Source organism: Lissotriton helveticus, chromosome 3_1 (genome assembly GCF_964261635.1).
Source record: "Lissotriton helveticus chromosome 3_1, aLisHel1.1, whole genome shotgun sequence".
Taxonomy (NCBI): Eukaryota; Metazoa; Chordata; class Amphibia; order Caudata; family Salamandridae; genus Lissotriton; species Lissotriton helveticus.
In genome coordinates, this window is record NC_136061.1 from 697,356,281 (window position 1) to 697,383,814 (window position 27,534).

At 42.0% G+C, this 27,534-nt stretch overlaps 1 protein-coding gene across 1 annotated transcript in view; it reads right to left on the minus strand.

The window, feature by feature from the left end:
- DCDC1 (doublecortin domain containing 1) overlaps positions 1 to 27,534 on the minus strand; it is a 1,658,417-nt gene that overhangs the window by 156,744 nt on the left and 1,474,139 nt on the right. The window contains exons 24-26 of the mRNA XM_078683738.1: positions 21,771 to 21,929; positions 14,521 to 14,721; positions 3,197 to 3,311 (exon numbers count right to left, since the gene is read on the minus strand). Of these exons, the coding sequence (XP_078539864.1) occupies positions 3,197 to 3,311; positions 14,521 to 14,721; positions 21,771 to 21,929 (475 nt within the window). The remainder of the gene's footprint in view (positions 1 to 3,196; positions 3,312 to 14,520; positions 14,722 to 21,770; positions 21,930 to 27,534) is intronic.

Here is a 27,534-nt window from a genome sequence, read left to right on the forward strand (position 1 = left end):
ATTATTATTATTATTATTATTATTATTACTGAGTTTTATATAGCGCCTGGTTACCCTTGGGCATCCCCGCGCTTATCCAGAGAGGTAACGCCACCCTACTAGGCACAGAAAATTAGGCAGGAAAGAGATAGGTTTTTAAAAGTTTACGGAAACGTAAAAAACTCGGTTCCGAACGCAAGTAAAAAGGGAGAGGCCAATGAAACCATATGTTAAGAAATTGATGAGCCAATCATTCCCAGAGCCCCAACATTATGATATCAATTTAAAACATCCACAGGTTTTCTCCGTTCTAGACCCTTGTTTTGTGGATTGTCCAAGTGCAACTGTTACCAAGGTACCACAGTACTGAAATAATGATGTCATTTTGAGACTAGTTAGAGAAAACAACAAGAAACCATATCAAAATAAAACTATTTACCTACTCCTCATGTTTCCCTGGGAGAAGCAGTTTGAGTGTTGTTAAACAAGCGAAGTGATTAATATTTATTACATAAGTGAAAGCCACTCCTGGGTAAGTACAAAATCGTGTTGAACTACAACGTCCATTTTTCAGCGATGCAAGAGTTGAGGAAAAAAGTTAACTAAAAAAAAATCATAACTCGAAAACACACTCCAGCAAAAAAGAAGCAGTTACTCACCGTCTTCTTTTGGCTGAGGGTAAGGAGAAGGAAAGGTGGCATGTATTGCTCGGTCTATACTCATCCTCATATAGTAGTGACACATCACGCTGTTATGGTTTTTAAAATGGTCTTGACTTTTTCTCCTACAAATTTTGATTAACGCTGTTCTGAGCATTGAGTTTGGAAGTTGCACAATATGTCTGCCCTTATTTGAGGCTGGTAATACATTTTTGCACAGACAAAACACAGACCAGGTTTACCAATCGAACTCAATTGTGGCTGGAGTGCAGTGCCACAAGAGAGCCATACTGCCCTTAGAGTCCTTGTGTGGCATTGCAAGATTGTGACTTTACAAGACAGCTTGCTATGCACAGTCTTTTTTTTATGAGTTACTGTTTTATGAGTATGCAAAGTCCAATATGTCAAATTTGAATGGAAATGTCTGCTTCTACTTATTGGTGTGTTTAACCACAGGAAGCTAATCAAGGTTTCTTTCTTCATCGCCCAGAATGTGGATGCTATTGTGTACTACAGCAATTAGGTAGAAGCTTCATTAATGTTCTTACAGTAAATGCTTCTGTTTTGAGGAATAATTTTTTGTGGACCCCCATTACAGTAAACTCCTCTATACGGTGAATGCATCTGAGAGTGGTTGCTTATGTCCCATAAAGCATATGTGTCATGTTTCTTTAAGTACATGGATAATTACACCAATTCGTAAATCCTCCAAGCAAAAAAAAGATACAATTAGTAAGAAAATAAGACCAAATAAAAAAATACTTAATAAGGGTGTCAGGGGAAATGCATTTTGTTGAAAATGATGCTTAAGGCATTTAATGCAGTTCAAATATCTCAATATAGAAACCTAGATTATAAGATTATGGTATGAGCCAGAGTTAAGTAGTGATAAAACGTGTGTGAATGCACAGACCATCTGGTAGGTAGTCTACAGTCTTGCCAAAGTGAATATGCATTCAGAATACAAACAAGTAACCAATATAAGAGGAGATCTTCTACATTTGTATTGACACATGCGACATCACCATGCAATCTCCTGCCAAGCACCAAAGACGAGGAACCATTTATTGGAAGAAATCAGACTCAAAAGTTGCTATCATTTTAAAAATACCTAAGGTCCCTAAAACGTTTCCAAATGTAATAACCTAATGAATATATAAATAAATAAGTAGATGAATACATAACTAAATAATAATTAATTAATTATTAATAATAATAAGACATAAATAATAAATAATGATAAAATAATAAATAAAACATACAATAAATGAATGACGTACGAATTGTAAAATAAAAAATAATGAGTAATAAATACAAATATTAATAAATAAATACATATATAACTAAATAAATAGATAAATGAATCTCATAAATACATTTCCTAAAGGAAAAGGGCCTAATTTAGAGTTATAAAGGAGTACAGCATTCTCCAAATATTGCCCTGTACGTCCACGTCTAAGTTCCCTCATCGTATTTGCAAGGGAAAGCTGCTGTGTTTCCAATGGCAGAGCCCCAGCAAGCTCTAGTGCAAAGGTCCAGCTTCTGCTACAGAACTATCAACTCTTTGGCACTGGTAGGCCCAGTATCGCTGTATATGGCATGATGGTCCAGGACAAGAATATATGAGCAATTACCAATTCCAACCCCATCAGGGACATTGATTGTTACATTTTTCGACAGCAACTTTTTACTTGGTGGTTAACGTTGAACAATGCATGAAAAAGTGAACTGGTCTGTCTTGCTACCATGACATAGTAGGCCTGCTGTTATTTTTAGACCAAGGCACCCAGTCAGAAAAGTGCAACAGCCGTCCATAACAGACTGGACTCAAATTTTGAGTGTGCAATATTCTAAAATGAAGTCCTCAGCAATGATGATTTTGTAGAGATTCTACATCAAATTTAAAAAAATTGCAGTTTAGGCTTGGTTATGGCTTGGTTATGTCTCACGATTTTCTTTCCTCACTACCTCCGTTAATTTCTGCTAGTAAGAATAAGTGGTTTGAATGCGTTACTGTGAAAACCGCCTTCTGCAAACCAAGGACATACGGCCAGCAGAGGTAAAGTTGGAGAATAGAGACCGGAAGAAGACACCTGCTGAGCCAAATCAATTCTATTGTTCAATGAGACTGATTGATGGTGATTGATAGATTGACGGGTGCAATCCACACCCATCCTTCAACCCATGATGATTTGAAACCCACAAGGGGTCAAACACACACTCTGCAGCCATTATGAAAGCTGCAGCAGACCAGAATCCCACAGTAATCACACTTGAAGAGATGAAACCCATCAATAAACCAAAATCACACTATAATGAAATTAAAAGTATGGTGCGTGGTTGTGGTTCCGAATTTACTATGTGGTTGCATACTTCGAAATGTGTTCTTTTTTGTAAACATGGCACAATAACAGTAGTGCCCTTTCAAGCATTTCCAAATATTTAATCTTAGATGGAAATTCATATAAACAGATGGAAAACTACTTATCACTTTATGGAACTAATTTGCAGAAGGTATTGGATGATGATCAATCCAGTCCACTTCCTTAAACTCTTACCTGTAGAATGATGGGACGACCAGAAATTTCAGCTGCACCGACTGCCACTCCCGAATAGACTTTTGGCATTGACACAGCAAGCACGAGGCTTGGATTACTCGCTAGATGAAATGTCCTAAAGAGAGAAAAATATACTTTTTGAGTTTATCACTTGATCTAATTAGGATCATTTCGAAGCACTGCATACTTTTAACTAATTGCTACATGAGACTATTTCTGTAACTATTTAACATTATTGTCATAAACAGTTTTTAACCATAGGTCATCTTCTGTTTTTTGTGTGTAAACGTTATCAAATTAATACATTAAAGAAGTGCTGGCAAAGCCAATAGGTCTAGCCCATTTTTTACATTTGTTTTGTATTACAACTGTATGCCCCAAAAATAAAAGCAAAGACTAAATAAGAAAGATTCTGCCATTTAAACATGGTGGCTATATTCTTACTATTAAAATGCTAAATTAAAACAAAAATACCCTTTGCATATAATTTTAAAAGATCAGCATAGGTGTTCTCTCGGATGCAGACGTACTTAGGCTGCTTAAAACTAAACAGATTCCTTTCTTTGATAACTTTAATTCGGTCATTGGCCATAAAAGTGCAGATAAAATATATACAAGCACAGTAATAAAATCCAATAATAAAACACTTTAAAAAGTTATTAAACAGTAAGTTATCAAAAGGTGAACTAATGTCCAGGTTACTTCCTTATAGTAAAAATAGTTCTTCTGCGCCACATGCCATATAGAAAGCGGGAAACCGAAAAGATAATAGGAGGGGAAGTGTCATATGTTAGAACTCTACAGGCCTGTGCGCACTGTTTAAGTCCCAGGTTCCTGCACAGCGGTGTCAACCAGCATTTCCGTGTTTTACTATAAGCCGGGCAGAAGAACAGAATGTGTGCAATATCTTCTGTACTATTGCTGCATGCTGGGCAGGTTCCCTCCTCTGAGTCAGCCCATTTAGAAGTCAATGCCCCAATGGGGAGGCAGCCATGTCTTAGTTGAATGTATAGTTTCCTTGCAAGGGCAGGCTGCACTAAATCTAAAAATTCCTCTCTCTTGGGTGCAATTTTAACTTGCAGGAATTCAGTGGAGAGCCTTCCCAGAGTTGTTGAAGAGTATAACACTGTAAGGCTATAGTGTCTTATGGAGGCCAGCAACTCAGACCTCTGCAACCTCGGGCAACTCTCCTCAGGGGACTCCCACAGTTGAGGCAAGCCAATTTGGTAGGAGAGGGCCTTGATGTGAAGTAGCCAGGGAATATTTTTATTCTTTATACGCCCCCATACTGCAACAAATTCCGCTCTGTAGTCTACAAGCTCCGGTACGGACCAGAGTCTTCTCCAGAAAAGCAGGGGTCGTGCAGCTATCAGTTCTTTAATAAACTCGAGACCCAGGTCCAGACGCAATGGTATCAAAGGGGTGCTTTTAGGTAAACCCACCAGATTTCTCATAAAGGCCTGCTCAACCTTTAGTAGGCTCAATGCATTCTTATGCCCCCAAAGTTCTGCTCCATACATAGCAGCTGTCCTTGCCTGGGTTCTGTATATCTCAAGAACAGGGGCAGCTGGTTTAAATTGTGTTGTGTTGTGTTGTAAAATTTGCCGATACCCCCTATGATCTGTGAGAGTTTCAGGGCGGATCTAGATACCTGGCAACCCTAATCAAAGTTTTCGGACAGCAGGACCCCCAGATATACAAAGGTTTTCACCCGCTCGAGTGGGATGCCATTCAAAACAGAGTTCGGGGGGGTCCGCCTCGGGGGGTTGAATATCATAAACTTGTTTTTTTCCAAGTTTATCTCCAATCCCCGCGAGGCACAAAAGGTTGCAAACCCACCCAGAACCCGCTGGATGCCCGCCGATGTTCGGGACAACAACAAGGTGTCATCCGCGAACATCAGAGCGGGCACCCGGCCAGTAGCCAACCACGGGGCATCACTGTCCCTAACTCTACCCAATTCATCCACCAGGCCGTTGATATAAAGGCTAAAGAGTGTATGGCCTAGGGCACAACCCTGGCGTACCCCCCTGGATACGGGGAAACGGGTCGAGAGTTCGCCGTTCTTCCCACACCTCACCTGGGCATAGTTCCCTTCATGGAATCGAAACTGATTCCATAAAACCATTTTAGTTTAATGCAGACCACAGGCAAATGTCCTGGTGCAAAGAAAATGTTAAGTAACCTAAAGACATAAAAGACAAAAAGAAGACAATACATTTGAAAAGTTTAAAAATATGAACAAAAACGTGTTTGCAAAGTAAAGTATCAGACAACCAGGCATGGGTCTGAAGTTAGGCAGATGTGCACGTATTCAGAAAAAAATGCCTCAATTAGTTCAGGAATTCTGGTGGCTAAAGTGGGCTGACCCACTGCCCAATGCTATAGCCTTTGGAAGACAGAAGCAAAATACCAATGACAATTGAACACACCAAAAAATAAGGAGGGCTGGCCTAGATCCCCTCTGTATAGTTTATGCCTATCAATGTAATCTATTATTTTTTGATTACATGAGGCTGGAGAAAGACAGCTAAATCTAGCAGTATGCCAGACCTAAAGAAATAAAGAATGTGTTTGGTTTCCACTGAAGGTTTACACATCACAACATCTAGAAAATGGGTTATTTGTTGTGACCATGAGTTTAAAAGGGAACACAGCCTCCTTTTCCTGATGACCTTTCATCATAAAGGTTATCTTATATGATTCAAGAGTTCACCAACATTATAAAAATTAATTCATAGCCTTGCAACATGAGTGCATGGAAAACGCATACAAATACCCAGTCGCGATGGATGCAGATCTGGATGTTTTGACTACAAACTGGAACAGAATCATTTTCATTTTGTGGAACTTAAGCCTCCTTTTTAGGTCTGGGATTAGCCAAGACCTTTTGATTTTACTAAAGTTATGTGCATGATAGTATTACTTAAAGGGACTTTCAGTCCCCTCTCTTCATCCATTGGTTGATTGATAGGTCATTCACATTAACTTCCATCCACTACAGCATACAGCCTGGGGCAGTGGATCAACCTACTTAGGTCATGGGTTAACTTTACTTTAAGTAAATGTATTTTGCTCTCTCACAATGAGCACATCCACAGACAAGGTAGTTCCCTTCCCAGCCAGATCATTTCAACCAAACGTGATCACATGGCACATTCCAACTTTACCAGTTCCTGTCTCCTTCCTATGCTATATTACTTTCAAATTGTACTTTGTTTAACTTATGGCTGGTATTTTTTAAACTGTTCTCTATTAAGTTATCCTCTTTTTGCCATGCAAGAAGTACACAAACTGAAATATTTAATATCATGCATGTGAATTCACAAGCAGAAAATTCTACGGAATGCATTTATTCTGGGCTCAGTTTCACCAATTGCTCTTTATTAAACTTTGTTCAGGTAGAAGACCAGCCTTTATTGTGTTTAATTTAACCATCCTTCATGCGTTTAATTTGAAGCACTGGGAACTCTTTTTTCCTTCTTTCTTTTTTCCTTTCAATCTTTCTTTCTTACTTCCCTTCTTTGTTTCATTTTCGCTTTCTTTCGCTCTTGTCTTTTTCTTTCCTTCTTTTCATTTTGTTACATTCTTTTTTCCTTCTTTCTTTTGTTCTTTTCTTTGCTTTCTTCATTCTTTCCTTCTTTGCAGAGAGAACAAGCAGAATGGTTGATGATCACCAGATCCTACAAAATCATACGAAGGCTATGACAGAATAGTACACACAGCTTTGCACTGGAATTGCTCATTGTTTTCCAACTGAGCCAAGAGATTGAGATAGGTACATTTGAATGAAACTGGAAACTAGTCACATGTGGGGTTCCCCGGGGCTCTTTACTATTCTTGCTTCTTTTTCTACTTGCCTTTATCCTTTCCTTCTTTACTTCTCTTTCCTTCTTTCCTTCCTTTTTCCTTCTTTCCATATTTTTTCAGCTTTCTTCCTTCAATTGTCTTTCCTTCCTTCCTTGTTTTTTCCATCCTCCCTCCCTTCTCTCCTTCTTTCTTGCATTTTTTTCTCACTTTCTCGTATTTTATCTTGCTTTTCACTCTTGCCTATTTTCTTTCTTTTAAGCTTTGTTCTTTTCCTTCTCCCTAGTCTTTTATTTTTCTTTCTTTCTTTTCATTAGCTTTCTTTTTCTTTCTTTCCTTACTTCTTTCTTTTCTTTTCTTTTTTCTTTCTTTCTTTTTTGCTTTCCTACTCGCTTTCCTTCTCTTTTTCTTCCTTCCTTCTTTTTATTGATCTGTTCTATTTCTTTCTTTTTTTCTTGCCTTCTTTCTTTATATTTCTCATTGCTTCCCTCTTTCTTTCGTTTCTTCATTCCTGCCTGCTTGCATTCCTTCATCTTTTTTTCTTCTCACTTTCCATCTTTATTCATCACCTCTTCGTTTCTTCCTTCCCATCTTTGTTTGTTTCATTCCCTCCTTCTTTCTTGCTTTTGTTCTCTCTTACATTTTTCATTTCACATCGCACCTGAACTACAACGCACCATCAACTCCACCTTCAAAATAGGCACCTTCCCATTTGACTGGAAGCGCACAGAAGTCAGACCTCTTCTCAAGAAGCCCACAGCTGACCCCACCGACATCAAGAACTATCGGCCCATCTCGCTCCTCCTCCCCTTCACAGCAAAAGTTGCAGAGAAAACAGTCAACAGGAAACTGACACAATTCATTGAAGACAAACGCCATCCTTGACCCCTCCCAATTCGGATTCTGAAGTAACCACAGCACAGAGACCGCCCTTCTCCCTGCCACAGACTACATCTGCACCCTCCTGGACCGAGGCCACTCCACAGCCCTCATGCTACTCGACCTATCAGCGGCCTTCGACACCGTCTCCCACCGCACACTAGTCACCAGACAACACGACGCAGGCATAAATGAAACAGCCCTTGACTGGATCCGATCATTCCTCACCCAAAAAAGCCAAAGTGTCAGACTCCCACCCTTCCTCTCCGACCCCATGAAAATCACCTGCGGAGTCCCACTGGGATCATCCCTGAGTCCCACCCTCTTCATCATCTACATGTCCCCCCTCGCAGACATCGTCCGACAACACGGCCTCTACATCATATCCTACGCCGACGACACTCAGCTCATCCTCTCCCTCACCAAAGACCCCACCACTGCCAAACTCAACTTCCAGAAAGGAATGCAAGACATCGCAGTCTGGATGACCAACAGCTGCCTGAAGCTCACCACCGAGAAGACAGAAGTCCTCATCCTTGGTACCACCCCTTGTGCATGGGGCAGCACCTGGTGGCCGACTACCCTCGGAAGCCCACCTACCCCTTCAGACCACGCCAAGAACCTCGGCATCGTACTTGACTCATCGCTCACCATGAACCGACAGGTCAACACCATCACCTCCAGCTGCTTCAACACCCTCTGCTTCCTCCGCAAGACCTTCAAGTGGATGCCCTCTGAATCAAGAAAGACAGTCACCCACGCACTCATCACCAGCAGACTGGACTATGGAATCGCGCTCCACGCCGGCATCAACAAGTCCCTACTCCGCAAACTCCAGATAATACAGAACACCGCCGCCAGACTCGTCCTTGGCATCCCCTGACACAAACACTTCAGTCAACAGCAACGAAGTCTTTACTTGCTCCCCATGGACAAAAGAATTACTTTCAAAATCCTCACTCACGCTTACAAATGCCTACACAACAACGGACCCAAATACCTCAACGACAGAATCAATTTCCATGTACCCAAAAGAAACCTCCGATATTCCAACCTCGCACTGGCCGAAACCCCGCGCATCCACAGAGCCAGAGCAGGTGGAAGATCCTTCTCTCACATTGCAGCCAAGACCTGGAACGAGCCACTGGCAGACGGATTGAATGATTCATTGGTATTGTTTTCTTTGCTCTTTTTACTTTCTTTTTTCTTTCTTTCTTTTTTCATTCTTTCTTTACCTCTCCCACTTTGTTTGTTTGTTTGTTTCTTTCTTTTCTTCCTTGTTTCTTTCCTTCCTTATGTTTCTTTCTTTTCTTCTCTCATACTTTTTTCTTTTCTTTCTCTCTTGCCCTATATTTTTTATTCTTTGTTTTCATTTTCTTATTTGTTCCTTCTTTTTCTTTTCTTCTTTTTCTCTTTTCTTTCTTTCTTTCTTGTTTTCCTTTTCACTTGCATTCTTTCTGTTCTTCCTTCCTTCCTTTTATTGATCTATTTTCTTTCTTTCTTTCTTTTTTCTTTCTTGCCTTCTTTTTTTTCTCTTTGCATCCTTCTTCCTTTCTTTTTCTTATCCATCCCTGCTAGCATTTCTCTAACTTTTTCTTCTTTCTTTCCCTTTTCCTTCTTTCCCTCATTGTTTCTTCCCTTCCTTCTTTGTATGTTTGCCTCTTTGTCTTGCTTACTTTCTCTCTTGCATTTCATCTTTTCTTTCCTTCTTACTTTTTTTTTAATTCCGGCTTTCTTTCCTTCTTTTGTTCTTTCCTTCCATTTCTATTCTTTGCTTCTTCCCTTCTTTCTTTTCTGCCTTTTCTCTCTTTCTTTCATGAATTTCAAATTATTCCTGCTTTCTAAACTGTTTTGCCTTTTTTCTTTCTTACTTTTTTTCTTTCCTGGTGTCTTTCTTTAATTGTTCCTTTTTTCATTCTTTTCTTCATTCTTTCTTGTTTTGTTTTCTTTCTTTCTTCTTTCTTTTCCAGTTTGTTTTTCTTTTCTTTCCTTTTATTTCTTGCCTTTACAGTGTTCTTTCCTTCTTTTCTTCATTCCTTCATTCTTTTTTATTTAGTTTTCTTTGATATTTCTTTCTTTCCTTCCTTCTGTTCCTTTTTTCATTCTGTCATGCTCTCTTCTTTTCCTTCTCTCTTGCCTTTATTTGTCCCTTTTCTTTTTCTATTCCTTCTCTCCTTCTTTCTATTTTTTTTCTTTCCTTTTTTTATTTTTACAGAGTTTTATATAGCGCGAACTTGACCCGAATCGGGTATCAGAGTGCTTTACATACCACCAGTGCATTACATGCAGACATATTCCTTGTTTCTTTCTTGCTTTCCTACTCACTTACCTTCTCTCTTTTCTTCCTTCCCTCTTTTTATTGATCTATTTTCGTTCTTTCTTGTGTTCTTTTTTATTTCTCTTTGCTTCTGTCTTATTTTCCTTTCCTCATTCCTTCCTGCTTGTATTTCTTTGCCTTTTGTCTTCTTTCTTTCCTTCTTTATTCCTTCCCTCTTTGTTTCTTCCTTCCCTGTATTGTTTCTTTGTTTCTTTCTTGCTTTCTTTCTCGCTTGCATTTTTTCTTTCCTTGCCTTCTTTCTTTCCTTTTACTTGAATTATGTCTTTCTTTCTTTTTTACCTCCCTGATATTGAACTTTGTTCTGCTGGATTCTTGTGCACAGTATAAGTCTTGTGTGTGGGGTCATCGACATCTGCTTCATGTGAAAAACTCAGAAAACATAGGGCCTCATCTACGAGAAAATGACACAGTGCTGCCCACTCCAATTTATAAAAATAGAGCATATTTTAATGAACGAATAAGTCCAAACCCGCAAAAAATCCAACAAAGGTAACTAGAGGTATGAATGAAGTTTTAGTTCTAAAAAATGCAAAGTGCAAACCACAGGCAACTGGTCACACAAAACTGGGACAAAGGTAAGGTTTAAGGCCAACCTCAATGGATTCTAGGTTGGCTACAAGGCCCAAGCAAGTCACAATCAAAGTCACCTGTTGTGACTTAGAAGATTTTTGAGAAGGTAGAGTTCTCAGCGGGACATGGCAGGAGGCTGGATCCACAGACAAGGTCATCAACAATTGGTTGGTAGAGACATGGTCTCAGTGAAACCCGGAATGAAGGTGGAAAAAGCTCTGCATGCCAAAGTCTGGAGTTCCCCACCAGGAAGCTGTCAACATCGATTAGAGGCTGCTCAGCCTCTGGTTCAGTGAAGATTTCTACTGTTTGACATAGTCTCTCTTCTGGAAGTCATATTTCTTCAATAGGATAAGGCTACAGACTGCAGCCAGTAGGGCTCAACACCATTTGATGCCAGTCAGAGGCGGGCCACCTGAATCAGATTTGCTGCTGTGGATAAATACAGAGAAGTCAGGCCCACCGGTGATGCACCCTCAGCGGATCAGCTTGACAGGTTGGTGCTGTCTTCTGTTGGGTCTCCAAGCAAAAGGCCTTGAAACATTTTTTAAGTCCCAGTTTTTAGGGTTAGGTAGGATGAGTACACTCTGACTCTTATCTAAGGCCCCTATGACCTTAGGAACACCACTTCGAGGTCATGTCTTACTCTCGTAGAACTAAGTTATATCAAGAACTGTGACTTGCATGCACTGTGCACTATTCACTGGGTCATTAGACCCTACTCATTTCTTCAAAGTCATCCTAATACAAATAATAATTCCAAACACTCAATCCTAATGACATTAACAAAACAACATTTTAGGCTTAAACAAGCAATACAATGTTGACTTTCATTGTTTCCTCAATATTGGTATACAATATGCAATGTATCGTTTTAATTATGCAACATTCTCATAAGTCCCCTTAATGGAGCGATACTTATATTAAAAGAACACTTGATCGACAAGATTTCCCTACGCTACTTGGTCAGACAGCAAGTATTTCACAGTAGCACCATATATTAAGAATTATATAATGGATACATTGATAGTGAATAGGTGTGCTCCTCCAACCCCATACTCATCTTACTCTCGTAGAAGCCACTAGTTGCAGTTGGAACAGTTGAACTGGGCTCTTAAGGAAAGTGGGCTTCATGCACCTGTTGTGTTCCTGTAGCTTAAGAGGAGGTCAGCCAACTGACCTTTGGAGTCGACTTCTCATTCCCGAGTACCAGTGGGAGCAAGTCCAGCCCTCAGAGTTCTCCACACAAGTGACACCAGCAAGTAAAGTCCTTTTACTGTCCTCCACAGGCTATGGGATGTTCTGATGAGGGCACTGGGTGTGTCACATTTATGCCGAGTGCCATCCCATGGGTGGGGTAATCTCCTAACCACTCCCTAACCATTGGGGTAAAAAGTCCCAGGGGTGACCCTACCCTCTTTTGCAGCACGTTCTGTGTGTTTTACTGTAAGCTATCCCAAAGTGCCATTCTCTACCTAAATCTAACATGGCAGAGTTTTTCTGCACCTGCTCTGGGATCCCTGAGCCCACCCAGAGGTGTGTCTATGATAATGGCAAACCCTCCTTTGAGGTCACTCAAAACCAGTTCCCGGGGACAGCTCCTCCCTAGCCCTCTAATGATCTCAGTTGGGCATTTTTTAACTGAAATTTCCTCAGCAAGAGAAATTATAAAAGGGCAATAGCTCACTTTATTGACATTTTGGCAATTACGTTTCCATCATCTTGCTTACTATTTATGGTAACAGAATCACTTTCTTTCCCAACCCTCCTAAGGTCCATGGTCAATTGGATTAGCAGCGATTTAATGAGAAAAACCTTTGCCCACAAATCCATGTATAGTTTGGCTACTATGCCTCATCGAAAGTGGGAGAGGTTTTCCTGTCTTCACTAAGGCATGCTTCTCAGCATATGGCGCACCAGTGGGTTGTGTCCCAGCATGCAGGATATCCCGCCCTTAAAGGTGTGACATCACATTCTGCATGTTGGAAAAAAACAGCGATAGGAGGAGAAGAAGCAGCTCCAGCCAGGGGCTCAGTGGTTGGTGGGGAAGCCGAAGTGATCGTTGAGGGGGTTCGGATGAGACTGACGCAAAGCAAAGAAGCCCTCGTGATCCCCGCACAGCCACAGGAGTGATTTCTAGTTCTTCCGAAGGTCGGACAGAATTGCCTTTTTCATTTTATCTTGTAATCTTCGCAAAGCTTGCAGAGAATTTAACAAAAAATGCGAAGTTATGACTTGGAGGACTGCTCACAACTTCTAACAACTTTACACATCGCAACTTCTCATGAACGAGATCTATTGGTTGAAGCAAGTTAGAGTGAACATGGAAAGTGCACAGTGAAAATAAATACGTTGGTATACAGTTTATTTTGTACTAAATCTAGTTAAATATAAATCTCTCTCAAAAACGGCTGTAGTTTGGAATGTGTGCTGACATTCATCTAAAAAATAATGAACTACAGCAGCGTGAGAAACAAATATTTGCCATACAGGTATCCTCATTGGCTAAGATGAAACAGTTTAGTAGAAAGAGCTGTAACGCTAGATATCGCTGTCAATGTTGATACACGATTTGCATTTCTGCTCAGTGGCCTGCTTTTCACATGCTTATTGGATGTGGCCCTTAGTATTTTTCTACTCTTATAGGGAATGGATTTCACAACCAGAATGGAATAAAGGAATTAGGGCCAGATGTATCAACATACCCTTTTGGGATTTCTAAATAGCGATTTTTAAGGAATCACTATTTAGAAATCGCAAAATGGTATGTATGTTGAAATTCGCTATTTTTTAGCGATTCCTTAAAATTTCTTAATTGCGATTAGCAAATTGCTAATCGCAATTAATGAATAATTTCCCATTCATTTCTATGGGCCAGGAGGCCCATAGGAATGAATGTGAAATTATTCTCAATTTGCGATTCGCAATTTGCTAATCGCAAATTGAGAATAATTTCAAGGGTGCAGGGTTGTCTCAAGAACACCCTGCTGCACTCCTGAAAATGACATGTGTGCGCATATGGCGCACATACATGCCCTAAGGGCATGTATGAGCGTCACATGGCACCTTTGGATTTTTAAAAAAATGCTTTTTTAGAAGAATTCGCAACTTACCACCAACTAGAAGTTGGTTGTAATTTGCGATTCCTTAGGGCATTTTGGAATTTCTTTTTTCCTTGATACATTGCTTTTAAGGAATCGCAAAATTTGCGATTCCTTAAATGCAATCGCAAAATAAGGAATGGCAAATTTTGCTATTCCTTATTTTGCACCCAAATTGTTTCATACATACCATTTTGCGAATTCCGGCGTTTGCGAACCCATTTGGCCTTGATACATGTGGCCCCAAGTGACAGGTTCTTTTTTATACTGCTACCAGAGATGTACATGTATATAATATTAATCCATCCAAAAATAAAGATTTGGAAAAATATAGGTTAATGTGATTCAGAGAAAACTTTATTGGATGTTCAGTTCAGATCACACAGCTTTATTCGATCTTTGTAAACAGACCATAAAAGCACAACAGTACATATAACATTTCCGCACCAATAAATATAGTTAAAATAAGCGTTAAACAAATCTGCTGGGAACCAAATAAATCATTAAAAACATTTAAACCAATTTAGTAAGTAGAACTACACTATGGATGTATGCAGTGACTATAATGGAATAGTATAGAAATACTGTGATGGTCACTGCTGCAGTACATAAGAGTGCCATATGAGTACCTGTCATCTGCTTTGTGTATCCACCGCTGATTCGTGTCGTCTGGTTTCCTTTCTACTAAAACCACCTCCATTCCCGCAGACACGTCTGGATTCGCCAGTCCGAGAGCCAGGTCTGGAAACCTGCAGCTGGTGATCTGGTCGTCTTGGAACTGGAACTGCTGACGGTGAATCTTCTGCACTTTCGCTCGCTTTGGTTTACTTCTGGAATAATTATAGGTGCACCTTTTAATAGCGCAATAAAGCATGAAATATGTACACAGATTTAAGTACACTTCATCAGAAAATGGTGTGCCTAATTATTTTTATAGTAACCCACAGCACGAGTGATATGTATGGCAGGTGCATGGCATTGAGGTGGCTTCAGGGTGCTCAAGCACAGAATATATTCCAAATTTATGAAACAACTAATTTATACTTTTATAGAACCTCAAATGGTTGTGAACTTAAAGCTACTGTCATTAAAAGATCTGATGCATGAAATGTTTTATATATACTTCTACGAGCGTTAGTACAGTATACACAGTTTTAAAGGTACGTAATACAATGGGTTCTCAGGGGCCTAGCGCAGCCCCCTGTTACCCCTGTCGTGCCTCGAGGGAGGGATGCTTACCTAACTGGCCACACACACATGCACTCGGGACCTTTTATTATGAGGCCCACTTTGCGCTTGCTGGTGGCTTACAAATGATTCTCTCATTGAGCTATCTCCAGGGATGTCGCTCCACCTCTGTGGCTAGTTTGTGTCTGTGGGTGCACTCTTGTAGAGGTGCAAGTCCTCGTTCTTATCCCCTTGTTGATGTCTCCAGTGCACCTGTGGTTGTCTGGTTCTTCAGGGTGACAGGATTGTCACTCTTTTTCTTCATGATGTGGCATTGTGCCAAATTCTCTCAGCTTGCCACATGGGGATGTGTGGCTCTCCTCCTGCCTGTAATGGGCCGATGTGTGGCACAGTCTCAAGGCACTGTTGGGGGCACTCCATGAATAGACTGTTGCTGACTGCTGGGGAGTGCTAGTGTAGTTGAGGTGTGTAGATGTTCTCTTTCTGCATTCGGACCATGCTAGAACTTTACGTCCGCCTTTTCTCTGGAGAGCACTTAAGATGTGCATCATCTCTTTTGCGGGCATCTGCTGGGCAACCAGGCACTTACTGCAGCTGCATCAGTCTCTTTAACCCCATGCGCGCTGCTGGTTTTCCCGCTGAGCGCTAACATTTGCAAAAAGCCGCGTTACATGACGAGCTCAGCTCGTCATGAGCGTACGACAGGCGTAACTCTTGACGAGCTGAGCTCGTCATGAGCGTGGAAGGGGTTAAGGGAACGCTCTGCTGATTTCCTGTATGCCTGTGTCTACTCTTGCTCTGGTGGTGCAGAGTCAGGCTCAGAGAATGTCTGTGCGTCTCTGGGCCTGGCCGTCTCTATTGCTCCTTTGCCAGTGTGGTGCTAGACTCCAGAGCCTTTCCCTTTTGGGATGGGTGTTGGTGCCCCATGCGTTACTTGGCAGAGCTGCACTATAGCACTTGGTGCAGTCCACAAAGGGCTCCCTCTAGTGGGAATGTGCACATTCCCAGGCGCCTCTCTTTCCTCCGTGGCAGCAGATGGCCATCATGCAGCACTAATGTACAACAGGCCTGGCGCAGCCTCCCACCTGGCTCAGCATACATTGTTCTCAGGACCTGGCAGGTCTCTCTCAGTTCTTTTTTTAGTAGTCCTTATGTAGAGTGCAATGCAGCACAATTCCTTCACCCTGTGGAGGTTGCTGTGAGGGACAGCAGCACTCCTGCTACTTACGATGCTCATAGGATGTTTAGGGGTGGCACTCACACTGAGGCTTTCATAGTACCGGGACCCCAATGGCAGAGTCAGCACAGTACTGACAGGACCGCAGAAAGCTCCTTAGACCATCGAGGGCTCCGTGGACAGCACGCCACGGACCGTTTTAAGGTACCTACGGGACCACCAATAGAGAAGGACTAATATGCCCTTCACCATTCACTACATCTGAACATACAATCCTCTTCTAATGTTATCACCATCACAGAGACGCCCTTGGTCTCTATCTTCACTTGGTCCTGAAGAAAGCCCAACCGACCCTTGCTGGCGAATCAGGGCTGAAACATGTCGACCTTTTTAGAACAATGAATACCAGTGTGTGAGATACCTCAATTGTTTCAATACACACACCCACAATTTTAATAGTCTCGCACCCTGTTTTATTAAAATCGGAGATACAGGGTATACGAGCCTTTTTACTCTTTCACGGAACAACACTTCCCTATCACTAATCACTACTGCTGTAACCAAGGGTTTTCCTCCTGGTGGAGGGTGCATATACCACTAACCCCATGATTATGCACACACAAGTCTAAAAAGCGGAGAATCAAGATATACCGCTCGCGCTTAACATCAGACACGTGCATGAGAGTTTTTTAATTGGGACAGAAGTACGCTACCTGCAAACCCAGGTTAAAGCAGGACAAGTAATCCCTTCTCATTTGATTATACATTTCATAGTAGGGGAACAGTAGGTTCTTTGTGATGCCAGGCGGCATAACCGTTTCAAAAGTTTAGCTCATCAGGCCGGGTGCAGTACCGCAAGTGAATGCCAGTTGGTGCTACAACAACTTCATGCGGCAGCAGCAGTTTTGCTGATGCTGCAGGCCTCATGGACTCCGGAGATGCAGTGCTTTAGATGGAAAAAAATAAGTGCAGGTACTCACCAAAAGGAGCGGTGGACTGGGGGGAGGAGTGTTGGACGGGACTAGAGGAGGAGCCACAGGTGGGGCTAGGTTTTCAACCTTTCCAAACTTTATATGCAAGAAATCTACGTGTAAAGTAAATAAAATGGAAGTATCTGTTCTATGGTATGGCCCTAATAATAATAAGGGTATGTTCAAAACCGTCTCTGAATGTTGCCATCAAAGCTTTGCATGCTGGAATTTTAGGAAACCCTTACTTATAATGAGAAAGGAAAACTACGAGTCCCAGCATGCAAAAGCATTACCAGCTAAAATCCAGAACTGTCTGAAAGTCTAAAGCATTCCATAGCGCTGCCTGTCGCATTTGGGTTAAGCATGGTTTCCCATACGAAACAAGCGGTTTAAATGCACCAAATCAAAATAAAATTGTGTTGCCTTTGAAGTGTTTTTTTGTTTGATGGTAATCGTAAAATTGGCGGCAAGTGCAGGGATTTACATTCAAGTAAAAATGCTTGATTTAAATTGCTAATGAACTAACATTTACAGTCATTTAAAACAATGGCACGCTTAAAAGCTGTACTGCCCTGAAGAATGCGCCCCATGCCCTTGTCCATTAGTTGTATGGTGGACTCTCAACTCCTACTGTGCAGGATCAAAGGTTAAACAAAACACCCTGCCGCCCCACACTGCTGGAAGAGTTACAGAGAAGCAGAACAATTTTGTGATTTCCAGGTGACAAGATCTGCTGTTCTGGCGTTCCTGTGCGATCTCAGCTCAGGATTGCAGAATCAGATCAAGTCGTGTGAAAAGTGCTGCCAAGGCACGAGAAAATGAGGAGCACCACCTGTGTCTAGGCAAGGCCCCCATGAGAACCGGTACTCTCATTATCCTAGGAGAAGTTCCGGTACTCAAGCGGCGAAAATTAAAAAGTGCTGGTACTCTGTACCGGTGAGTACCGGCCCATTTAAAGCACTAAGGCGCTGCAGTTTGCTCACTGCAGGAGCGGCCTCTCTTACTCCAGCAGGCGGGGCCCTGTTCCTTGCCAGCCAGGTTGGTGCGGGAGATCTCTGCTGGCAAACAAATGACAGCCAGGGGCGCGTGGTGCTCTTAGCACCTGGACTGAATGTTCCTCTCATGTTTGGCTTCAGGTCTTGGCAAGAGCGGTGAAGAGCTGTTCGGTATACCCGGTTAGTTGTGTGAGGGGTATAAATAAATAAAACGAATTTTGTTGCGCGCACTGCATCACATTTGGTGATGCAGTGCACGCAACGAAATTTGTTTTATTTATTTATATGTTTACTTACCTGTAAAACTCCGTAATCCATACACTACCACCCTCCACCCTGCCGCTCCCCCTCTCCACGTCACCACCCTGCAGGTCATCCCACTACCGACCGCGGCTGCTCTTACATTAGGGATGGGCAGTGTTTTCTACATCGCACGACTGGCAGGCGCACTGCCACACTTCTCAACTAATGCCTGAGCAGGGTTCATCAAGTAGCTCTGCTGGCTGCAGCATACGCTCTCCCACCTTGTGGGCCCCTGAGGTGTCTCTTGATGGGATTTCTCTCTCCCTGCCGGCTGACAGCAGCTCTAACTGGAGGTGTGGGTAGCAGACAGACAGCAGGTGTAGCGAGTTGTATGAGGCGACCCATCTCCCCACTTTCCTCCTTCCTCACGAGGAACGGATTCCCACTGTGCTAGGTGCCATGGAGCCCACGTCTTCAAGCAGACAGCAGCAAGGATGCTGACCGAAATGTCCCCCTCAATCACAGAGTCTTGCAAAGTGGCACGGCATGGGGTCGGAACCCTTTGTTGCCATTGTAAAGTCATGGGCCCTATGCCCACATGCTCAGTGAATCAAGACACAGACACAGTGGTGATACTTAATTAACTAGCCACAAAAAGGTTCACTGGGGCCCTTTTATTAGCAGGCCCACATCACTCGTGACGTCTGTGGTGGATGGGTGTGGGATGTATGTATGACCAGCCCTCAAGGGAGTGGCTGATAAAATAATAGTTCAATATATCACTTTCCATCAATATGACTGACATAAGATTTAAAATCTTGTATTGTCAGAATAGTGATCTCTTATCTCAGAAGATGTTATCAGTAAGATGAAACGAAAATAATTGTACAATGTTAAAATATGTTGCTATTGCTCTTTATGTATTTGCATTGTTCCTAATGTAAACTTCGATTTTCTTTTCTTAATGTATTCACCAAAATGCACCTGACTGTTGAAAAGAGCACTTTATTCTGAATAGTGGTGCATAATTTGTTTTGCAAATCAAAAGTAGAGGAATTCCTTCAAAGACAGCATTTGCAAAGATTATTCTGAATCTAGTGAGAGGCTGAAAATGTATTTAACATGTAAAACGAGCATTGCTGAGTAACAAGGAAAGAAAAATGTAAATTCAGCAGAAATGTCACAGAGCACAAACAGCATAAAATCACAGTACTAGGTGTACAGTAAAAAAATACGTTTCATCAGAATACTTGAAGATTTGCCAAAGCCAGCTATTTCCTGTTGTCTTTGGGTGGTGTAAAAGAATGCAATGTTTGTAAGGAAACTTGATGGAAGCTCTGTTTTCTAGAAAGATGACCAAGAAGGGAGCACGAGTACAGAGAATGATTCAAAGACATCAGTGGTAAAACTGGGCCTACTCCAAAGATTTAGTACTTTCCTATGCAGGCTTCTAGAGTTACCAGCGAGTACTGGTGTGTGGTTGGCTTGACATAGACTAAAATACATGTGCGGTACCTCTGCCTTACTCCTAGGTTCTTCCAGGAGGCTTACGTATAATACTTGCTACATAAGAAAGATGTGTTTGCGGTGGTGTGAGCAGTTAAGAAATCCCACACATTTGTGCAGGCAATTGGCTCAAGAAGTGGTTTACTTGTAAAGGGTTTCATAAATATCCTCACATGATTTGTAGGAGGATTACCTACCTACAGTAGTAAACTTTTAAAGCAGAATGTGTGCAAAGAGTAAACATTTTTACTGCAGACTGCCAGTCAGTGTCAATGGTTCAGAGTCAGAATGAGCAAGATACTTAGATGAGGGGGTCATTCTTTTTTAACAGTTTAAGTAGCAATGAAATATTTTTAACCTATTTAGGTAAATATTTTTACATTGCGTGGGATTTTGTAAGGTTTATGGTTTTAAATGACTAATAAACTACTTATTCAAGATCAAGTAGCAATGAGTCTGCTTGAAGATATTCTAACGATCTGCTGGTCAGTGCAGCCTATGCGCGTAATAGCAAACTTGATATTTCACACCCAGAAGAAGTATACAGATATGTCTATAACTAAACATTTGTTTTGAAATTAATATTAGTGGTCCAACTTCGATGAGGAACAGGACCGTGATATTTTTTCATTTCAGAGTTTGTGCAGTGCTGACCAGGAAGCCATGAAAACTGACTTAAAAACAGTGGGGCTGAATTACAAGCCCCTTGCGTCACTTTTGCGTAATTTTTAACATAGGAAAATGTATGCAAAATTGGCGCAAGGGGCTTGTAAATCTGCCCAGTGTCCTTAGAGAACATGTGGCCCTTTGCTGTTTTTGTCACAAAACCTTATTGTTCTGATGTTTGTATGCTCTAAGAGGCCTAATATAGACATTAATATTGAGGTTAAAATCAGTGTGATTCATAAATGAAGCCCGTCAAAGGAAGGGCACTGGTCAAGTATTATTCCGAACAGGGTGGCATCCGCCCCTTCTCAAATGGAAATCTACCCAGACAACTTGTGTAGTGGCAAAGAAACTTTGGGGCCTATTCACAAAGGCATTTTGGAGCACATACAGTAGTACTCCTTCAGTGTTCTTTTCATACACTTACATGCCGTTGTGAATTGCTTTCAAAATATCTACAATTGGAATAAAATGGGACTATTGAGGAAATATTCATATACAATTAGCAAATATTGCCATTTTTGCAATTTTACTAATAGGGATTTGCAGATTTCAGGGCCAATTCGCAAAGGCATGTAAGAGTATGTAAATGAGTACTCTCGTACTACTGCTGCTTGCACTTATAATGGCTTTAGTAAAAGTCCCCTTCTTTCTTTTGACCATTCTGTGACAACAGGGCAAGCAGAGGACTTGTTTTTCACTCATGGCAATTCCGTTTGTGGCGGCATGCTATATCAGTCTCTTCTCACAGATACATTCTTGAAACCTACTTCCAAGTGGTTAGCAACTCTTAAGGAGGGGGCGTTGCCAATAAGTGCCTACGGAAAGAAAAGCAAGTAATATACAGGACCTTAAATTCAAACGACCACACCGCCACAGCAAAGTTTGGAAACTAAAGCAAGCATGGAGCAACAAATATACAAGCATGCAATGTAAGACGTGGAACAAGTTCTGAACTTGGACAAATAGCTGAAAACAGAGGAATTTGTAGAAAAAGTAGCCAATGCACAGCCTTTGACGCGATCATCCTTTACATCTACATTGGCAACAGTGATAAGTCTTTTTTTCACTTTCAAGTATCAGTCATTATTTATTACACCCGACCCCAATTGTGCCATTCTTAGAACTCAAACCTGTAACTGTTATAGAGTTCTGCATTGGTAAAAAACTGTCCATTCTTTTCTGCAACAAAACTTCCATCCGCATCAAAAGATTCAGAAGTTAGCATCCAGGGATATTTGGGATTTGCTGGCTGGGCATCCATTCTATCATGTGACCTTGCATGTGAATCCCTGAAAGAGAACAGCATTCTGTAAATGCCCAACATATGTTCCTGGTGGGCAATAGCCAATGCATGACGTTCAAGATGCAAATAATTTACAAATAGATGTCACTGATTAACATGCATGAAACACACCTTTTGGGGGGAAAGTCAGGGTGAGACCAACCTTAAAAAACATTCGTTTAAAAGTATCCCCAATGAAAATATTTTCTCAGCACACAACACATTGTATCTAGAGTCTCACTGTCATTCTCTTCTTCATGTTATGTGTAAATCGAGCATTCAGTCCTGAATGACCTTAGAGCATGCATGCACATAGTCCAGAGTGGTAGGGAATTTTGCAGAGGAAAGATCTAGCACATGCAGCACTTAGGGGCATATTTACAACAAAGTGGTGGAGCGTGGCGTTAGCCTCCTTGGCTTAACACCGCGCTCTCCCACTTCAGAAACACAGGGCTGCACCATATTCATGACAATGTGGTGCAGCCCTGTGTTTTCCCCTGGTCTAGCGCTGAACTTAGCAGCCTCGCGCCAATGCAGGCAACCTTGCACTATAGTGCAAGGATGCCTACATTGAGGGGAAGATTGTTTATGAGCAGGAAGGCAGAGAAGCATTCTGAGCATGCACATACTTTTTCATTATAGTGAAAAAAAAGTCTGAATGTGGAAGATTTCTTTCAGTAAAATTAAAAATCAATGCATTTGATGAGAAGCTTTCTCCTCCTGTGCTGGTGTCCATTGTAAATTTTCTCTGATTCCTCCAGGTCTCACATGGTGTTCCCCAATACTAAGCACAACTGGATGACCGTCACTGTTCCTTGGCAACCCTGTGGCAGAAAGGCCATGAGGTCAAGGGTTTCCACAGTGACAACAGATTTCATAGGTATTGGGGTCAATGAGGGTCTAGTCTAACTGACTTCTGTCTTCGACCCAAAGTCTGGGGTTTTGTTGCTTCCGGCGGGGAAGTGGCAGAGTTAGTAACAGATATAACAGGCTCAGGTGAGAGTGAACTTACTGGCGAACCTAAAGACTTTTGCAACTGCAGATCCATCGCAGGAATTGATGACTTATCAGGGTGACCTCGAACTGGCAGACACAGAAAATCATCATTGGGTCCCTCTTGGGGGCTTAACTGCCCCCAGCGAACAAGTCACCTTTTCCTCCAACCATAACACCACTTATAACAGTGCTTTTAGTTGGACCCCCTCCACTGCTGCCGAGGGAGACTTGAGAACTTAAATTAGGAATATTTATATCGCCAGCACCTTCACTAGTATGGTGACCTCCTTCGTCTCCTTGGTGAGGGGGGAAAGCAGATCCTATGTTGCCGGGGACCAACTTCCTTGTGCCTAGCAGAGCTTTTCGCCCAGCACCTGTCAGCTCTTTTGCTGTGCTTTTTTCCACTCCCCATAGATTCAGACAATCAGTGCCACTTCCACTTCCATTTCAACCTCCTTTCTCTCTGGAACGCAACACACGCCATGCCATAGGTCTACTTATTACCATAGCTTAAGCTTGGGGTTGTGGTGGGTTGTGAATAGTGAATAGTAAATAAGAGGGCAGATTTTTTTGTCTAGAGCTTCATTGGAGACCAGTTGGGGCGCTAATCCCAAACAGTTAACTTGTATGCTAGCAGGGGCTGTCCTATAATTCAACCGGTCATAATCAAGAACACAGAAGATATCAGAGACACCGGGAAGCAAAGGAGTCATGAAAAGGTGGAAATGGAATTCAGATGGGATCAACAAGTCCACAGGGCACAGGCTTCCCCAAATTACCAGAATGGCCACCTCCTCTTCCTGGGCTACCAGCCCTTTAGTCATCTAATATACACCCTCCACTTTAGTAACTACAACCACTGATTATAGATTATGGAAATGGAATCCCATGTTAATATCATCTAGACCAAGTATCTGGAAGTTAATGAGATTTTGGACAGGACACAAAATGGATTCCGGCCTAAGCATAGTATGGAATCCGCCCTGCTGGCAGTCCCAGAGCAGTTGAGGACATCGCTGGATGTGGGCAACACCTAAGCATTGACCTTACTCGATCTGAGTACGGCCTTTGACACGGTCTTTCATGGGATTTTGCTCAATCGACTCGGGGAGATCGGGGTCAATGTTTGGGCCTGGGCTGCATCTTTTTTATCTGATCACTCCTTTCAGATCCACGACCCTCCATATCTGTCCGGTACTGAAGAACCGGGTTTTCAAATACCCAGCGGCGTCAGGGACACGCCCAGAGTCCTCTAGGTTCCCTTGCCTTGGTGTACAGAGACACGGAACAGTAGCAGAATCCCAGTAATACAGCACGATGTACAACTCAAGAAACTGCTCAATTTTACTAAGGTGAGACATCCCTATTTATACACAAAAAGGTACATTTAAAATGCACACCCCTGCACCAAAATTCAACCAATAGAAAGTACATGACATCACACAGCATCATACAGTAAAGCTCATTTTACAGTGTCCCAACCCACAAGTTAATATTTAGGCATATCTAAAATATTAATCAAACCTTTAATTGAAAGCGTAACCCATGAAATGAAGGAAAAAATAAAGAAAAGTAGTTTCAGATAATGTGCAAGATTAACAGAGACGTAAAGAAATGTAAAAGTTAACAAATGTCTTGAATAGTAATTGGAAAAAGTAAATAACGATCTTGCAGGGAAATTGGCTTGGCAGGGTCAATTCCTAGGTGAAAGGCCAGCTTCTAAAATTAACTCCAGCGCACGAAGAAATCCCTGGTTAATGTGTATATGTGATTCACAACAGGTCAGACTGTTTGGCTCACAAACTAACTTCTGAAGCCTACATAAAAAGTAACACTAGATGGCAGTCACGACACATAGCAAAAACCCAAGTTTCAGAAAAGAAAGTCTTTAAGGAAAGAAAACATTTAGATGTTGTTTAAGATAACACATGCGCAAGGAAACTTAATGGTTAACAAGGTCCTAATCAGTAATTGAAAAACTTAGACAACCATCAGCTAGCGAAACTAGTTTTACAAAAGGTCAGTTCCAGGTGAAAAGGGTTACTCTCTGCAGTTCATTCAGAGACAGAGAAACCCAAATTAATATATGCACGAAAAGCCACTTGTTCGTTGGGCCCACAGCACTGGCCTACGTAAGGGCAAGATTAAAATGCAGACAGGTTTGAGAATTTCAGAACCACAGTACTCACCCCCTTAAGTGTGGTGTCCCCCAAGGTCCTACGTTGTTTAGCCTGTACGTCCGCCCTCTTGCCCTTTTGGCCAAAGCTCGTAAGATTATTATGATATCATACGCTAATGACACGCAATTGATTTTCACTTTCACTAATAACTCAGCCCAAGACCAACTAAAATTTCATATTGGGTGGCAGATAACTATCATCAACTTAATTCCTCAAAAACGGGGGTGCTTTTGGTAGGCCAGGATTCCCATAAATGGGATTATCAGTGGTGGCCTGCGGCACTGGGCCCTCCTCCTCAACCGAAAAGGGCAGTTAAGAATCAGGGGACAGTTCTCTCTCTTTTGAGCTCCATGCCAAAAAAGTGGCAGGCACTTGCTTTGGCCACCTACGCGGTCTCAAACCTATTCTGGGGTTCTTCGACGCTTCCACCCGAAATGTGATTATTCAATCAGTGTTTCTGTCACATCTTGACAACCGCAACAGGCTGCTATTGGGCATTAACCCCTTCCACGCTGATGACAAGCTCAGCTCGTCATGAGGTACACGTCTCGTACGCTCATGACGAGCTGAGCTGAGCTCGTCATGTAACGCGGTATTTACAAAACATCAGCGCACAGCGGGAATACCGCTAGCGCTGATGCGGTTAATAAAACTGTCACGAAGTGACTCCAAAGGGCACAGAATGCAGCCGCCCGCATTCTTTTTTCCCTCCCTATATACTGTCACACCTCTCATCTTCTGCACCACCTAGACTGGCTGCCTATCAAAGAAATAATTCAGTTTAAAACTTTCTGTGTTACTCATAAGATCTTACATGGCCAGAGCCCCCAGATACTGCAGGGACTCTGTACATTTTATGTTCCAACGCAAGCACTGCGCTCCGCAGACCTGCATTTGGCCTGCACCCCTAGGGTGCGCAGGAGCAGAGCAGAAGGTCGCTCCTTTAGGTCTATGGCCCCTACCCTATGAAACTCTATTCCACTCATGGCGCGCAGCACACAAGATCACTGGGCATTCCGAAAACAGATTAAAACCAGGCTGTTTGCATCCATCCAGTATGGGTATATGCGCATGCCACACTCTTGTTTTCATGGCTTCCAGAAAGTGACTATACCTGTCTGTCCTTTCTTCTGGTTTGCATCACTTTTCTTGGTTTTCGGTCTGCAAGCGCTGGGACGCCCCGTTGTTTTGGGCAGCCATGCGCTATATAAGCACGCTTAACATAACATAACACTATCCGTGGTCTTCACAAGACTCCATACATGTCTCCAGTATCACGGTCTCCCCTTGCAACCTCTTCTTAGAGTTGGGGAATCACTAGGAGAGTTGAGAGTAGATATGAGTAGGTGGAGGTAGCGTTACTCGATTTGGATCAGGTTGTTAGCCATTCTGAGGGTGAGGACAAGTTGCAGGAGAACCAGGGAGTGCAGTAGATGAACTGGCAACAAGAGCCACGGTGGAGACAACATGCAGCAAGCGGTGGGAACAGTGACAACAGGTGGGGGCCCACCATTGGAAACCATGCTAAATAAGATAGTTCAACTGCGAGTTTGGCAGCGATGAGCTCTCTCCCGCCAAATCTCTTAATGAGCCCCTTGGTCTGGATATTTTTTCCACACTATGGTTAATATTTCTTACTCTCTTCAGAGACTGCAGTCACAGGTTGATCTCAGTTGGCTCCTCTTATTAAAGCATCAGTTCCTTTTTTCGAGGACAGGTAGATTAAGTAATAATTACACATTATGCATTCTTGCATTATTACATTTTTCTTTCACTTGAATTGTATATTTCAACATTGCTAATGTTATGTTCAAGATGGTTTCCTTGTGTCTGTCCTATGGAGCCTAGGTTTGATAACAATGGTAGCTTAATGATTTCTTACTGTTAACATACTCTTGTCAGTGCCTTTTTTCCTGCTGGTTTCCTCCCCGCCTTCATTTCTCAGTAGCATTAGAAAGTGTAAAATAACATCTTATCCCCTTGGTGCTGATGGACAAACATGGAGGCCAGTGTCTGCCTCAAGGAAGCAAGGTTCCTTGTTGTTGAGACAAAAACTTCCTCTGGAAAAGTAACAGGCTTTTGACAAGTGTATGCAAAATCGCAGATTTTTTTTAGGAAACTGTTGGAAAGTGGATTATTGGTAGGGGCAAATGTTTATCTGCCACTGGCAATAAAGCCACTAACACAGTATAGGGCTCGGAATAGGTCTTAGAAAATGATTCCTATGCTCAACCCTTGGTAGCTTGGCTGGGAGCAGGCAGGCTTAACTTTAAAGACAGGTATGTACAGCATTTAAAAACACAATTTCAGTAAATAATTAAGACACAACACAAACTAAAAATCCAACACCAATTTATGAAAATTTGGAAATATTTGTATCTTTAAAATGACACCAAAACGACAAAAATCCAAAGTAGGGAACCAGAGATATGAATT